The sequence below is a fragment of the Lonchura striata genome, chromosome 3 (genome assembly GCF_050655825.1).
Source record: "Lonchura striata isolate lonStrDom1 chromosome 3, ASM5065582v1, whole genome shotgun sequence".
In the NCBI taxonomy this organism is placed as follows: Eukaryota; Metazoa; Chordata; class Aves; order Passeriformes; family Estrildidae; genus Lonchura; species Lonchura striata.
In genome coordinates, this window is record NC_140705.1 from 86384130 (window position 1) to 86397852 (window position 13723).

Below are 13723 nucleotides of genomic sequence, written 5' to 3' on the forward strand. Positions count from 1 at the left end.
TGCTCCCCTTACAGACCTTTTCTGCAGCAGGAGAGGCCCTGGGCAGCAGAGGACAATGTAGCTCCACCTCCCCACTGCACATTGTGCAGCTCTTCTGAATTCTGTGCTTTGGACAGGCTCTAAGCATCACTAACAGAATTTAACATCCTCATTACGCCAGCTACTGTATCCTCAGCACGTAGGTACAGAGTTCACAAGTTTAGGAGCACTGAATACTTTCAAAACAAACAAAAAGCCTCTCTGCCCCCCTGCAAAAAACCCCATACCATAGGCCATACCAAACCCCATACCAAAGAAAACAAGCCAAACCAAATTAAAATCCACCAACCAAACAACAGAAAAAAACAAAGTAACAAATTGCTCTCTTCTAGCTTTGTTCATCAACTTGCAGAATTTCTGCAGGGGGCAAGCAAGGAAAGTAAATGGGGAAGAGAGCTTTCACTTGAAAGCTCACTTATGATCTGATAAGAACAGACAAAATAATTTGACATTTCATTGCCTGGATCAATTACCACTACCAGTGCTTGCCTCTTTATTTCTTCCTCTTACTATGCTTATTTATGATGTGATGCTTTTCAGATTTCCAAGGCATCTCAAAGATTATCAAAAAGATAATTTCCACCCCCACCCACAAGCATCAGAAGTTTTTACTAACTGCTAGTATGCATTCAAGAGACACAAAATACACAGAAACACATTAGGTGCAAGAGTCATACATCAGTCATGACCAGGTCTGAAACTGCCTCAGTAGGAATACTGGGTTCCCCTTTCAACCAGTCCCAGCAGAGCTTAATGTTGCAATGGATAAATTCCCCAAGAAGTCAAATCAAGAACCACAAAAGTGTTTTCTTGAGCTGTACATCCAGTAAAAATTGCTCAGAAATTTCCCACTTACCCTCAGTGCCAGTTAGCTGTACTACAAACCACAGGGAGCTGTGGCAAAGCACAAGTTATACTGTACAAATTATACAATGCTGGCTGCAAGCTTAGACAGACAGAAATAATTTCCACTCCCCTTGGTCAGGAGGTGAAAATTAATTAAATCGGCAGACAAATCTGAATGGGGAGCTATCAGGTGTTTCGAACTGCCAGGTACTTATGTGCACAACCCCTCCCGCATGCTGAGATCTAAGGAGGAAACTCTCTGACTCACATACATGGGCACCTCCTTGGGACAGCTGCTTGTGCTCCCTCAAGAAATAAACCAAAGATTATGAATATCCAATCATGACCAGAATTTCTGCCACTCCTAAACACTAATGGTTCAAACAACACCAATGCAACTCAGATAAATCAGCACTAGAATGTTATTGCAATCTACGGTGAGGTAAAAAGGAATACAAAACATTTAAAAAATTATTTCCTATTCCCAAATAATACAGAAGGAGGCAGAGAAAAACATCTAACCTGGTAAAAAGCACACTTTGGAAAAAACACACCTGGCAAACCACATACAAACTACAAGAAGATACTTCCCAAGGCCTAGAAGCAAATGCAATAAGAAACCCCCCACTGGTCTGTTTTGACAGATTATTTGTAGTGGTCTAGTACTGCTGAGCATCATAGTCCCAGTTTGGTTTATTATTAAAATTATTTTAATTAATGATTTGGGCAATAGAATACAGTCAAACCCTGACACATGGGAGTTCTTGAAATGTTAAGAGTTAGACTAAAATTATTTGGGACTGGGATGTGTGTGTTAACTACTTTGGAAACAATTGTATGGAAAGAATAACCATTTGAATTCAAGAGCAATGGATTAACTCAAGTGTACTGAACAAGAATAAGAAGTTCCTGTAACCTAAATGCTAGCAAAATATGCTCACAAAATATGTATAGTATGCAACAAATAAACTCCTCTCCTGGTTTTATGCGGTGGTGTGTCTTTTCTTTAATTTGATATTTGTTCAATATCTGTTCCCCCCTCCATCCCTAATCTCCTCCTCTCCCCAGTTGTCAGTATTCCCTAGCTCTCCCCTAATCCCCTCATCTCCAAGTTGTCAATCCTCCCTTTCCCTGACCCTTTCCCTGGAACCTTCCCTGTCATTCCTCCTAGCCCCCTCCTCTGCTTCCAGAGCATTCCCTGTCTATTTAGTGAGACTCGAAACCCTATTGCTTATTTTGTGTTATTCCACTTTCCTGCTTCCCCTGATAGGTTTGTGATGGGTTAATTCTGCCCATAACTCCTCCCCTGCTATTCCCTCATTGGTTGCTGTTCCTACACCCATCTCCCTGAATTCTTGTATAAAACCTCTGCTCCCCCTCCCGAGGGGGTCTTGGAGCTCACTGAATAAAACCATCCTGTTCACCCCCAAGTCCCGTGTTGCCTCCGTCTGTTCCCACACCACCGACTGGGACAGCAGAGCACCCTGGGGGAAAGCGGCCGCCCGTTCTCTTCCCTCTCGCCGCCCAGCACGGCACCGCTCGGGGAATCGCGGTGAGGGGAGCGCATGCCGCACTACTACATTTGGTAGCAGAGGATGGTTCCCTTCTTCGTCTTGTAGAAAAAACGTGCAAATTCGTGGGGGTGCCCGCCTCACAGAAGAAGAAGGAGGGAAGAGGAAAATCTACGGCCGTGGAAGCTCTGCCGGATGCTAAGAGGAGCTGAGCGCCGAGCAACAAGACGATTGAAGCTCCGGGACCCTCTTTGCCCTTGCCACTGTGCTCTCTACCTGCCCAGGAGCAGCCATGCTGCGGGGGCAGCCGGGCTGCAGAGGCTTTATGGGGGTAGACTTACCTGAGGACAAAGAGTGCAGTTTGGCAGTGGCTCAGGAATTGAGCCTGAAGAAAGGCTGACCAAGAGGAGGTGGCTTTCCTCTTTTTTTTTTGCTTTATCAGGACCTGCCAGCCACATGCTAAAACAGGCGGGCTTCCCTTTCCTTTTCCAAGGAGGAGATGATAATTCCTCGCTTGGTCTTTTATGGAAAACCACGTTTGAACCCCTCAGTCAAGGCATCTACAGCGAGATCACCAGAGGCAGATAGTGGCCGAACCCAAGGCTTCGGGGACGAACTTTGGTTAACGGGAACACCTAAGCCTCTGGAAGGGCCAAACCGTGAAGGAACATACCCAGTTTTAGCGTGACTTTTCCATCGAGTCGAGGAGAAGATTCAAGCCATCACCGCCCGGGCCCGGAGGGTAAGGTGGGCTAGACGGGGTGGGGACCGCCCCGACGGACGGCTGGGTTTGCCGCTTTTCTTTTTGCGTTTTAACCCCCACCTGTGCCCAGACTGGGGCTGTATCCCTGCATGTCCCTGGCAGGCGGGTGGGTTTTCCTTTTCTGGGGGGCGGGGGGAATAGCACTCTTCGCTGAGTGATATTCTTCGCCCAGTCTTTTGTGGGGACCCATATTGGATTGTTTTTTCTTCTCCTCGAAAATGTTGTCTTCTCTATCCTCCCCTCCCCATTCTGGGCTGGACGGAGGGGGTGGAAAAGACACAAGTGGGACGAACATCTAAAAGACGACACGTTAACTATGGGAGGGTTGTTAAAAGAGGCCCTTTACGCCCACGCATTGCACCGACATCCAGCTGCGTTGGTCCCCACTCCTATAAATTTCCCCTTTTTGCTTCCGTGAAGCTCCCTATGCCCTCATCCCCTCAGACTTTCCTAAACCTTTTCCTATCCTCCCTTGGGGATTGCTGTGGCCGAGCCGCCCCAAGTGCCCTGCTGGACACAGTTCAGGCCAAGTGCAGTGTACCCGGCACCTCTTTCCAAGATGGCGATGGCCATGCCACTTGGAACCCGCTTTCCTGCCTTGACCCTTCTTTTCCGCCCCTGGTTTCCCGCCAGTCCCATCTCTCCCTCAATGGCCTTGCACCATCCCTGCACGAGGCTAGTCCCTATTGGGGGAGGCGGGGTTGGATATTCCCCAATCCTTCTTCTGGCTCTTCCTCCGGGGGGAAGGATTGGGAGGGACCTTCTTCCAAGGAAATGGAGTCGAAACCTGGGACTGGGGATCCATCATTTTGTTTTCCCCCTAAGATGGTGGCATCCTAGTCCACTCCTTACCAATTCTCCTTATTATTCATGACAATCACTAATTAAGTGATTGTCTGATTCCCCTATCCTATTCCTTAATGTACCCTACCCAATGTTCCTTTTTATTTAACTACAAATTCTTCTTTTTGCTTTTGATTATTTTTGGAATAATCTATTTGTTGAGTTATATTTTATAGAAAGAAAGATCATCCCATTTAATTAATACCCAAGATATTATGCCTACCTCTCAAACAAATATTCAAATTGGACAAACCACATCGCTATCCGCTGACTCTGCTTTAAGAATTTAAGAAGCTGAACATCACAAGCGCCGCGACAAATCAAGTTCTAAATCAGATCAAGTCACAAATTCTGCTGTGTTTCTTACCCTTGATTTGGAGTTCAGTTAGTACAATTTTGTATATGTTATATTAACTTTTTATGTGCTTCATGTGTTGTAATCATAATTAGTTTATCCTTTTTTAATGTCTTTCAATTTACGCCTTTTTTGTAATGTGTAATGTTGTTATGAGTAGGAAAACATATCACAAAATCTTTCTTTTGACTCCTCCTGTGTCCCCATTAGCCTAGAAAGGCCCTTCCTGAAAGGGAATTTTATATTAAGATGTTTTGTTGTAATTATAATTAATTTATTCTTTTCTGATATTTTTTGACTTAAAGGCTGTGTTTGTGACCATCATTGCTACAGGAATCACGTAGCTACTGTATCACTTCAGGCTTGCTGCATTGCTGCGAGGTTTAAAAATTTATTAGTTATATTTAGTTGATCTTTTATTGTATTTGCCCAATTTAATTATTTAATTCCAATAATTCCATTTAATTTTTTTATTTAAATTGGATAGTTGTGATTTTAATCATTCTAATTCAATTATTTAGTTTAATTTCTGTTAATTATTTCATTCTATTTCAATCACCTGATTTTTAATTATTCTTAGTTAATCTGATTTCAATTCTATTTGTTTTATTTAATTGTTTCTCAGATTTGTTTATTTCAATTGTTTTATTTTAATTCATTACTTATCTTTATTATCATTAATTGTTTGTTACAATTGTTTCTTTATTGCAATTACACAATTTTAATTCCAACTAATTTAATTATAATTGTTTTATTTAAATTCAAATATTTTATTTTAATAGTTTTATTTCAATTGTTTCAATTAAATTTCAACATTTTATTTTTGTTTGTTTTCAATCAATTAACCATTCCATCTAGTATTATTTATATTATTTTAGATTGTTACTCAGAGCAGCAAAGCATCAAGTTTTTGTGCAGTTTTGTGTCTGATTTAGGAGCAGTATAGCCAGCTAGAGTTGCAGGCACTTTCTAATATTCTCTCCAGCTTTCATACAGCCTGGTGCCCTTCCTGGCACTATTGCCACTCACCTCCAGCCCTCTGCTGCCTCAGGCCCAGCCGAGCCTTGGACAGGCTTGAGCACCACCCAGTCCCCTGCCAGCTACTGGCTCTGGGTTAAGAGTTGAGCTGTAGCAGAAGTAGATTCAAATAAATGGGATTCCTAACTTCTATATGTATGCAGCAGGTCTGTTTGAGGCATTTGAGGCATTTGAAAAGACAAAGATGTTACTACTCTTCCAGCCTTATAAATGCACTGATGTGTCTTTCATGTCCTTTAAGTAATTTGCAATGTTATCATATGATCCTGTTGTATTTTGTTAATGAAGCTTATATTATTTATATGCTATAATTTTATATTATTTGCATGTTGTATTAATTTGCTTAAACCACAGAATTCTCCTTCCTTTTGTAAAAAGAAAAGAGGGAGATGCGGTGGTGTGTCTTTAATTTGATATTTGTTCAATATCTGTTCCCCCCTCCATCCCTAATCTCCTCCTCTCCCCAGTTGTCAGTATTCCCTAGCTCTCCCCTAATCCCCTCATCTCCAAGTTGTCAATCCTCCCTTTCCCTGACCCTTTCCCTGGAACCTTCCCTGTCATTCCTCCTAGCCCCCTCCTCTGCTTCCAGAGCATTCCCTGTCTATTTAGTGAGACTCGAAACCCTATTGCTTATTTTGTGTTATTCCACTTTCCTGCTTCCCCTGATAGGTTTGTGATGGGTTAATTCTGCCCATAACTCCTCCCCTGCTATTCCCTCATTGGTTGCTGTTCCTACACCCGTCTACCTGAATTCTTGTATAAAACCTCTGCTCCCCCTCCCGAGGGGGTCTTGGAGCTCACTGAATAAAACCATCCTGTTCACCCCCAAGTCCCGTGTTGCCTCCGTCTGTTCCCACACCACCGACTGGGACAGCAGAGCACCCTGGGGGAAAGCGGCCGCCCGTTCTCTTCCCTCTCGCCGCCCAGCACGCTTCCGCTCGGGGAATCGCGGTGAGGGGAGTGCATACCGTGCTACAACAGTTTTACTTTTCAGTTCAAGAATGTTTGCTTGGTTTGTTTGTGATTTTCAAAAAAAAAAAAAAGATTCCTGATAAAAGACAATCTAACCAGGCCACATTAAACTCAAAATTGAAACACAAATCAGCCTTAATTAATGGTGTGCATTATTCCAGGAATGCTACACAGCTCCTCTTCAGTGGGAAAGGTAGGTTTCAACACTACTCACAATGAACTTAAAACCCATAAACACGTGGGAATTACAGAGAGGTAAGTGCAAAGACAAACAATGCTGTGCTGCATCCTGATTAGACTTAGCTCACAGTAAAAAAGACAAAGAACAGGTTCAAGCTTTTAACCAGGATGATCCTTGGTCATGATGTGAACCTCGCTCCAGTCTCACAAAAGTTAACCACCTCACAGTTAACTCAGTTTGACGATCCACTGCAAAATGCCTGGATTTCTGTAAATCTAACAGCTCTTAATCACCCCAGCCCAGTCTATACAGTCATACTGAGCATCAGCTGGGTGGGGCAGAATGACACTGGTAACTTCCTCCTGCATCCCATTACTGCTAAAAAGGACAAGACAAGGCAGCTGGGAAGTAGGTTTCTGGATACTTGCCAACCTGTCAGCAGTAACAGAAATGGTTCTCTATGCTGGACAGAAGATGGCTCTACTGAAGTGATTAACCACTGTGAAAAAGACAGCAGTGTGAGGGCTGTGCAGTGCAGGACATAAGGCAGGGAGCAAAGACCTGCGCCTGATCCTTCCACGGGAACAGAACAGGAAGGCAATAAGCTGCTGCAGCTGCCACCACCAGCAAAGGATTCCTGAACTATTCCACAGGCACCAAGTGCCCTGGGACGCCTGGAGCTTTACAGCCTTCCCTCCAGGACAGCAGGAAGCATTGGCCCCTCATGGACATTCACACAGATGTTCAGGGGGCCTGAGGCCTCCTAAAAATCATCCAGGTGCCACCATACCCATCCCACATGCTCCTGGACTGCCACTGCATGCAGAAGCTCTCTCTTGTTACTCTTTCGAAGGTCACTGGAATGGCATGACAAAAATCTGTCCCACTAATTGCCTCTTCTGACAATTCTGCTCATTTGAATTATTGAGAGAAATGTCTGCACTGGGGAATTGGTGAGGCATCAAAAAAGTGGGATACTGAAACAGTCCCTCTTAAAACACATTTTGCCAACCTTTTTTTTTTTTGCCTGGCTTTTACATATTTACAAGCCAAAGTGAGCCCTTGAATCATTCTTGATATTACTTGGGCCATATTGTATTAAAAGGAGAGATGAGCCCAAAATAAAGGAGTATATAAGATGCAGAGTATAAATCTGAAATTCACCACATAACCACAAAAAAACCCACACCACAATACTGAGACTGTAGACACACAATTTCATGTCCTTATCTTTCTGAATTCAGCTGAGAGCTCTCAATGCCTGCCTTTCCAGAACTGCTCTGGGTGTCTGAATACCTGTTAAGGTGGAAAAAGAGTGAGGAAAATGGGCATTCCATTGAGCTCAAATATCCCTAGATGCAAATCCAAAGGTCATATCAAGATAACTTCTGAACAGCAGAATGCAATAAGAAGAGAAAATGCCATTAACTGCCAAGTTTTAAATTAACTACAAAGAAATAAAGTAAACACAGTACAGTAAATAGTAAAAAAAGTTCAGTAAACACAGCCTTGTGAGGTGTCTAGTTTAAACAAGAACTCTGGAAAACTCTTGTTGAAATTACTATAATCTTGCTCTGTAGCATTGTATTACAAACAAGGTATCAGGGCACAACTAAATTACTTAACTTACTGACTGATACAACCTCCTACACAGAAGCCTGCAGTTCAGAATTTTCTAGTCATATTAGGTTTAACTTTAGCTCATTTATTCAGACTTCGTATTTCACATTACCATCTTGAAGTGACATAAAATAATTTTTTGATGGCTATTATTATTTTTAATGGAAATTGCATTATTCACTTTTTAATGTTAAGTTTACTTTCTCTTAAACCAAAATATGTTTTGCAGTCAAGTTAACAAATTAAGATTAAAAACTCATTTTAAAAAATCAATAAAAAGAAAACTCATGATCTGTAAAATGGGGAGGTTTAGTTGACTGTTTCCAGCTAAGTGCTTCCACCAAGATTTTAGAATCACTACATCTTAGCCCTTCATGCATATGATGTATTTAAAGATACAAGAAGCCTTTTCTTAACTGAAAAGTAGCTGATGATCTCTGAAGTTAATTAGCTGAATTCACAAAATGAAGAAAGTATCCTTTCTGCCCCTCTAAAAGAACTGTGCTCTAAAAAGCTTTAAAATTTGAGTAATGTTCAACCAGGGCCATAGCCAAGAACTTTAATTAGTTCAACTGTCTTACATTCTATTGGGAAGGATGAATAAATATAATTGCCTGGGAAAAGATTTACAATAATACAGCCAGGATGAAAACAATCCCCCCTACCGGTTGGACAATGCCCGTACCTACAGATAGGTCCGAAGGTCAAATGGACTGTTCTATCTCAATCCCCAAAATGTATGGTTCATCCCACACCTGTAACCCACCCCTGAAGCATCAAGTGTCTGTGACCCCACTGGCCTAAGTCTTGTTCCAGCCCACCTTGAAGCCCCCTGATAAGGGGTCTATGAGGGGCCAGACGCTCTCTTGGAACTTCCCTTCTCTTGGAACTTCCACCCTCTCCTAGAGCATCCTCTCTACCCCTTGTCTCTCCCCTCCCCCATCCCCTCAGGCCTTGCCACGTGCTGCATCTGGCAGCTTCCAAGCAAGACCTTTCACCATCCCTAATAAACCTGATATTCTAAGAGCAGCCTTCAGAGATCTCTCCATTCATCCAAGCCGTCCTGGAGCCCAGCATTCTCTGCAACATTTTTTACTACTTAGGCAACAAAGCTGCTACTTAATGTTTTTGAAAATAATCTACATATGCTTTGTAGTAAGTTCTAGCAGATTTCAATAGAATTCATAGGAAGTAAAAGAGCTAAAAATCTTGCATGTAATTCTAAAAAAAAAATTTCCACTTCATTATCTCACTGCTAGAATAACAAACCCCACCAGCTCCAGGGCTGGCCAAGACCATGCAGCCAGATAAAACACAACAGCTACCATTGGTTGCTTTCCTCTTGCAACAAATTTTTCAGGTAAATACAAAAATGTGTTCTCTTGTTAATACTAGGACTAAAATATTGATTATCCTCCAGATATTTAGCAGATATAACTGTTCAAGACAAAATGCTGGGGTCCCATTCTGTGCACTTAAAGGTACAATTTTATTTTTCTTATATGCAAGTTACTCATATATAAATTAACTTAACCCACATATGCATCAGCTCATAGCAGTCAATATTTTACTTCCTAACCTGCAAGCATAAATAAGTCATGTTATTGCATATTGAACCTTCAAAGAGCCACTTGAAGCAATGGACATTTTGTCTTTACAGCATGAAAGCAAAGCTGTGCCACAGACAAGGGTAATAATCCTGCTTTAGACATTCATCAGTACCCAAGGTTTTTAACAAGGAAGGGAAGCTCAGTTGCAATTAGAAGATATTAAGGCAAATACACCAAATAACTGAACCTCCTGCAGAAAGGCAAATTCCTTGGATAAAGAGCAAGATTATCTATACCTCCTATGCTGCCAGGGAGAAAAGTGCTAGGACATAAGCCACCCAAGAAGAAAGCACAGTGAAAACATTCCTGTTGTGGTAAGACTCTCCAGAACCATGAAAATAAACATTTTAATCACCTTCGCCAATCAGCACATTCATCTTCCACTGTGAGATCTGTCTGTACCATCTCCTGTTTCAGTTCTCCGATTTCTGAGGCAATTGTGTCAATGAGCTAGAAAGGGACAAAAATAGTATGACATCAAGTGAGTGGAAGAGGCATGGAAAAGAAGCCAGGGCAAGTTTAGTCACCAGAGATTACAAACTTTTTTTGTACAATCGTATCCTATTTGGACTTCCCCTTGCAAAGGAACAAGTAAGGGTTGAGGCCATATATAAAGGTTCTCGGAAGAAGAGTAATTCCTTTTTTGTGCCAGTACAAAACCTTTCAGTTTGGCCAGCCTTTTAATTTAAATGGATTAAATTTGCAGCCTCTGTGCATTATATGTAACATCTTACAAGAACTAAATTATTTAGCTATTTGTAGGATTTACATAAAAAAAAAAAAAATTAGAAGAACTCCACGTGCAGAAGTTTTATTTCAGAAGGGACACTAAGCCAGCATTATGATACCGTGGATGATGAAAAGCAATGAAGCAAGAAGGGAGTGGGTGGCTGCTTTTCACATTAGGTTTTAGACTCCACTTGAACACAACAGTTCAATTAAAAAGAATTGTCTTGCAACCCTTTATCACCTCAGGTAGACCACAAATCTAATTCTGGGTATGAGGGGAAAAACTCATTTTAAGGTAGGGAAGATTAGCACTAAGGTTGTATCCTGAGAAATGCAGAACTTGCTAGCTAGCTAGACTTTACATTTTGCTGAGCAGAAACCAACAATGAAATTTGCAAAGCCTGCTCTCTTGAACACTTCTTTTTAGCCAATGCATCGGTTTGCTTGTCATGCCACATCATGACTGTAGTTATCATGCTGGCATGGTAGTGTGGAGGAAGGTTTTAGAAAGGCCTTGGGAATGGTAAACTGAGGAAAAGGATACATTCATGTATGTCCCATTGTTTTAGAAAGGCTTTGGGAATGAGAAACTGAGGGAAAAGATACATTTATGTATGCTCCACTGTTTCGGGAAAGTCCCGCTTCAGCATTTCTTTGTAAACCCCCTTCTCCCCACCCCTGAGCAGTTCCCATTGGACCCGGCCCCTGGGGTGGTTCTGATGTGCCTTAGCTGGACAGTATCCCCATTGTTTAGACCTTATCTCTTAATTTTGCTGTATAAAACTGTATCTGGGCAATAGCCCGGGGCCTTTGGTCCCTGCTACGGTTCAGGCAATACAATCTGTCTGGACAAGCATACCATTGGTCTCTCTGGGTCTCTTAATATCGACTCCTAGCAGCGACCGAGGCAACACCGGAGCTCGGAGCTCGGACTGTGCTAACCCAGCCGCTGCCTGGTAAGCCCAGGGCAGAGGAACTGTGGCAAACCCCGGTCCCCGGAGGGGACAGCTAGCCGGAGGGGTCCCGGGGAGGGACGGGGGACAGCAGTAAGTAAGCCCCGAAAGCAACAAGTGGCGCCCAATGTGGGGCTTTACATTGGTCTGAGCGAGTGGGCCCCAGCCGTCGTGGATAGCCCACCGGTTAGGAGCTTTTCCAGACACTTTGCAGTGTCACCGCGAGCAACAGAGCGGCGAGAGGTGCGAATAAACGCCACTCAGGCTGTCAGCTCCGCAGGGAGAAGCTCTCGGACCACGCTGGTGGGGAGGCATTTGCCCTTCCACGCAGCCCGGCAGGACTGTTGCCTTGGAGACAGACACCGATTTCTGTCCGGCGTGGTTTCCACGGGTGCGGACGGCACCTCCCAACACCCGGGAAACCGCCCGCGGATTCGGGAACCGTTGCTGCAGTGGTGTCTAAGGGACGGTGGTGGGTGAGTCTCGGTACTGGGGGGCAGGGGCCTGGCCAGGAGACATCGGCTCTCATGTGCCCACGAGGGGACATGCCAGCACGCAGGCGTGACGAGAGTTTCCGAGCTTTAGAACTTTGGGGTTTGCTGCAGTAACTGGTTGAGATTTGCTGTGCAGCCAGCGATGGGTGTTACGCTGACTACACAGCAGAAAGAGATTTATAAACAAGTTCAGGAACCCCTGCAGAGAGCAGGTGCTAAATTTCCTAAGAGCCTTGTGAAACAGTTTGTCAGAGGTCTATCAGTAAGTTTTCCAGAGGTAACAGAGCAAGTAGTGAGAGAAAGAAGATTTTGGAAACGTGTGGGTGAAGTGCTGAGTGAAAGGACAAAGGCAGGGTATCCCTCAGTGAAAGAAGGTTTTATGAGAATGTTTTTGTTCGTTTACGATGTTGTGAAAGAGAGTGCAGACACTCCAGACGCACCGGGAGCAGAAAAGAGCCCTGTTGCGTCTCCTGTGTCCCCCCGCATCCCCTGCTGTGAAAAAACTGACTGTGCAGATGTAGATTTAGTTTCTAACCCTTCTCCATCTCCTGCTTTCGCTCCCGCAGCTGAAAATCCATGCTTTGCACCCCCCACCTCTCTCATGCAGCCCCCAAAACATGGAGGTGGCTACGAGACATTCCCTTCTCTATCCCAGAATTCCTTGCTCCCTGTGCCTGCCCAGAACACACCCACAGCCCTTGCACCCCTCCCTTCACCCGTCCCCGATCCCAACCCCTCCTGCCTTGCGGTGGTCCAGCCCACGGTTCAGCCCATGGTTCAGCCCACATTCCAGCCCACATTCCAACCCCCGGTCCAGCCCTCAGCTCCTCCCCTTGCAGTTGCATCACCACCCCCTGTCCCTGCCCTGCTCCACACAGCCCCGCCAGCTGCGGCCACTCCCACACAAGCCTCCCCCTCTCTCACTCCTGGTTTCCCTGGCAACAGCAGCTCCGAGGCTGTCAGCGCGGGGAACCGGAAACCAGTCAGCCGCTGCCTGGTAAGCCCAGGGCAGCGGGACCGCAGCAAACCCCGGTCCCCGGAGGGGACAGCTAGCCGGAGGGGTCCCGGGGGGCCGGGGAGGGACGGGGGACAGCGGTGAGTAACCCCCGAAAGCAACACATGACAGCCTATAAACTCTAGTAGAGTTCCCTCCGTCCTGCCAGAAGGGAACCTAAGAAAAGGTTTGCAGTGATGCAGCGATCTCTACCACCACCCCTGCACATCAGAATGAACAAACCCCTGGCATATGAAGCAAAACAAGCTTTGGGGTCCAAGTCAGAAGAGTCTTTACAGCTGCCCTGAGCCCCACTCAGGGCAAGCAACTCAGTACAGCAGCATTTTCAAAGAATTGCAGGTATCATTTTCCTAAATTGTTACATTGTAATTTTTCCTCCACCTCAGGAATTCACACTCTTTGCTGAGCACCATTATTCCAATAAATTCAAAAGAAGTTTTAGTCTCTGCTTACAACTGGCCAACTCCAATAAATTAACCTTATATAAGAATGAATTACCATTACCCACACCCTAAGGGTTTTCCTTCTGTCCAAGTCATAGTTCCCAGTGTTGGAAATCATATGAAGTTCAACATTTTTTAATATAACTTTAGCCAGGGGTTCCCAGGGGGAAAGGAATTGAAATTCCTTTTCAAACTTCCACCACTCAATGTCTGATGAGTTTAACATCTCAGCAGACTGGGAGCAACATACAAAAAAGAAGATACACAAAAGATAACAACCATCAACAAATGTCAACTCCAAACATCACCCC

The 13723-nt window shown here is 44.1% G+C and overlaps 1 protein-coding gene across 15 annotated transcripts in view; it reads right to left on the bottom strand.

The window, feature by feature from the left end:
• Positions 1-13723, bottom strand: part of RIN2 (Ras and Rab interactor 2) — a 90100-nt gene that overhangs the window by 37865 nt on the left and 38512 nt on the right. For 13 of the 15 annotated variants that reach the window (XM_077782015.2, XM_085575608.1, XM_085575611.1 and 10 more), the window contains one exon: positions 10134-10228. The exons of the other annotated variants lie outside the window; for them this stretch is intronic. In XM_077782015.2, coding sequence (XP_077638141.2) covers positions 10134-10228 — 95 coding nt within the window. The remainder of the gene's footprint in view (positions 1-10133; positions 10229-13723) is intronic. 15 annotated transcript variants of the gene reach the window in all.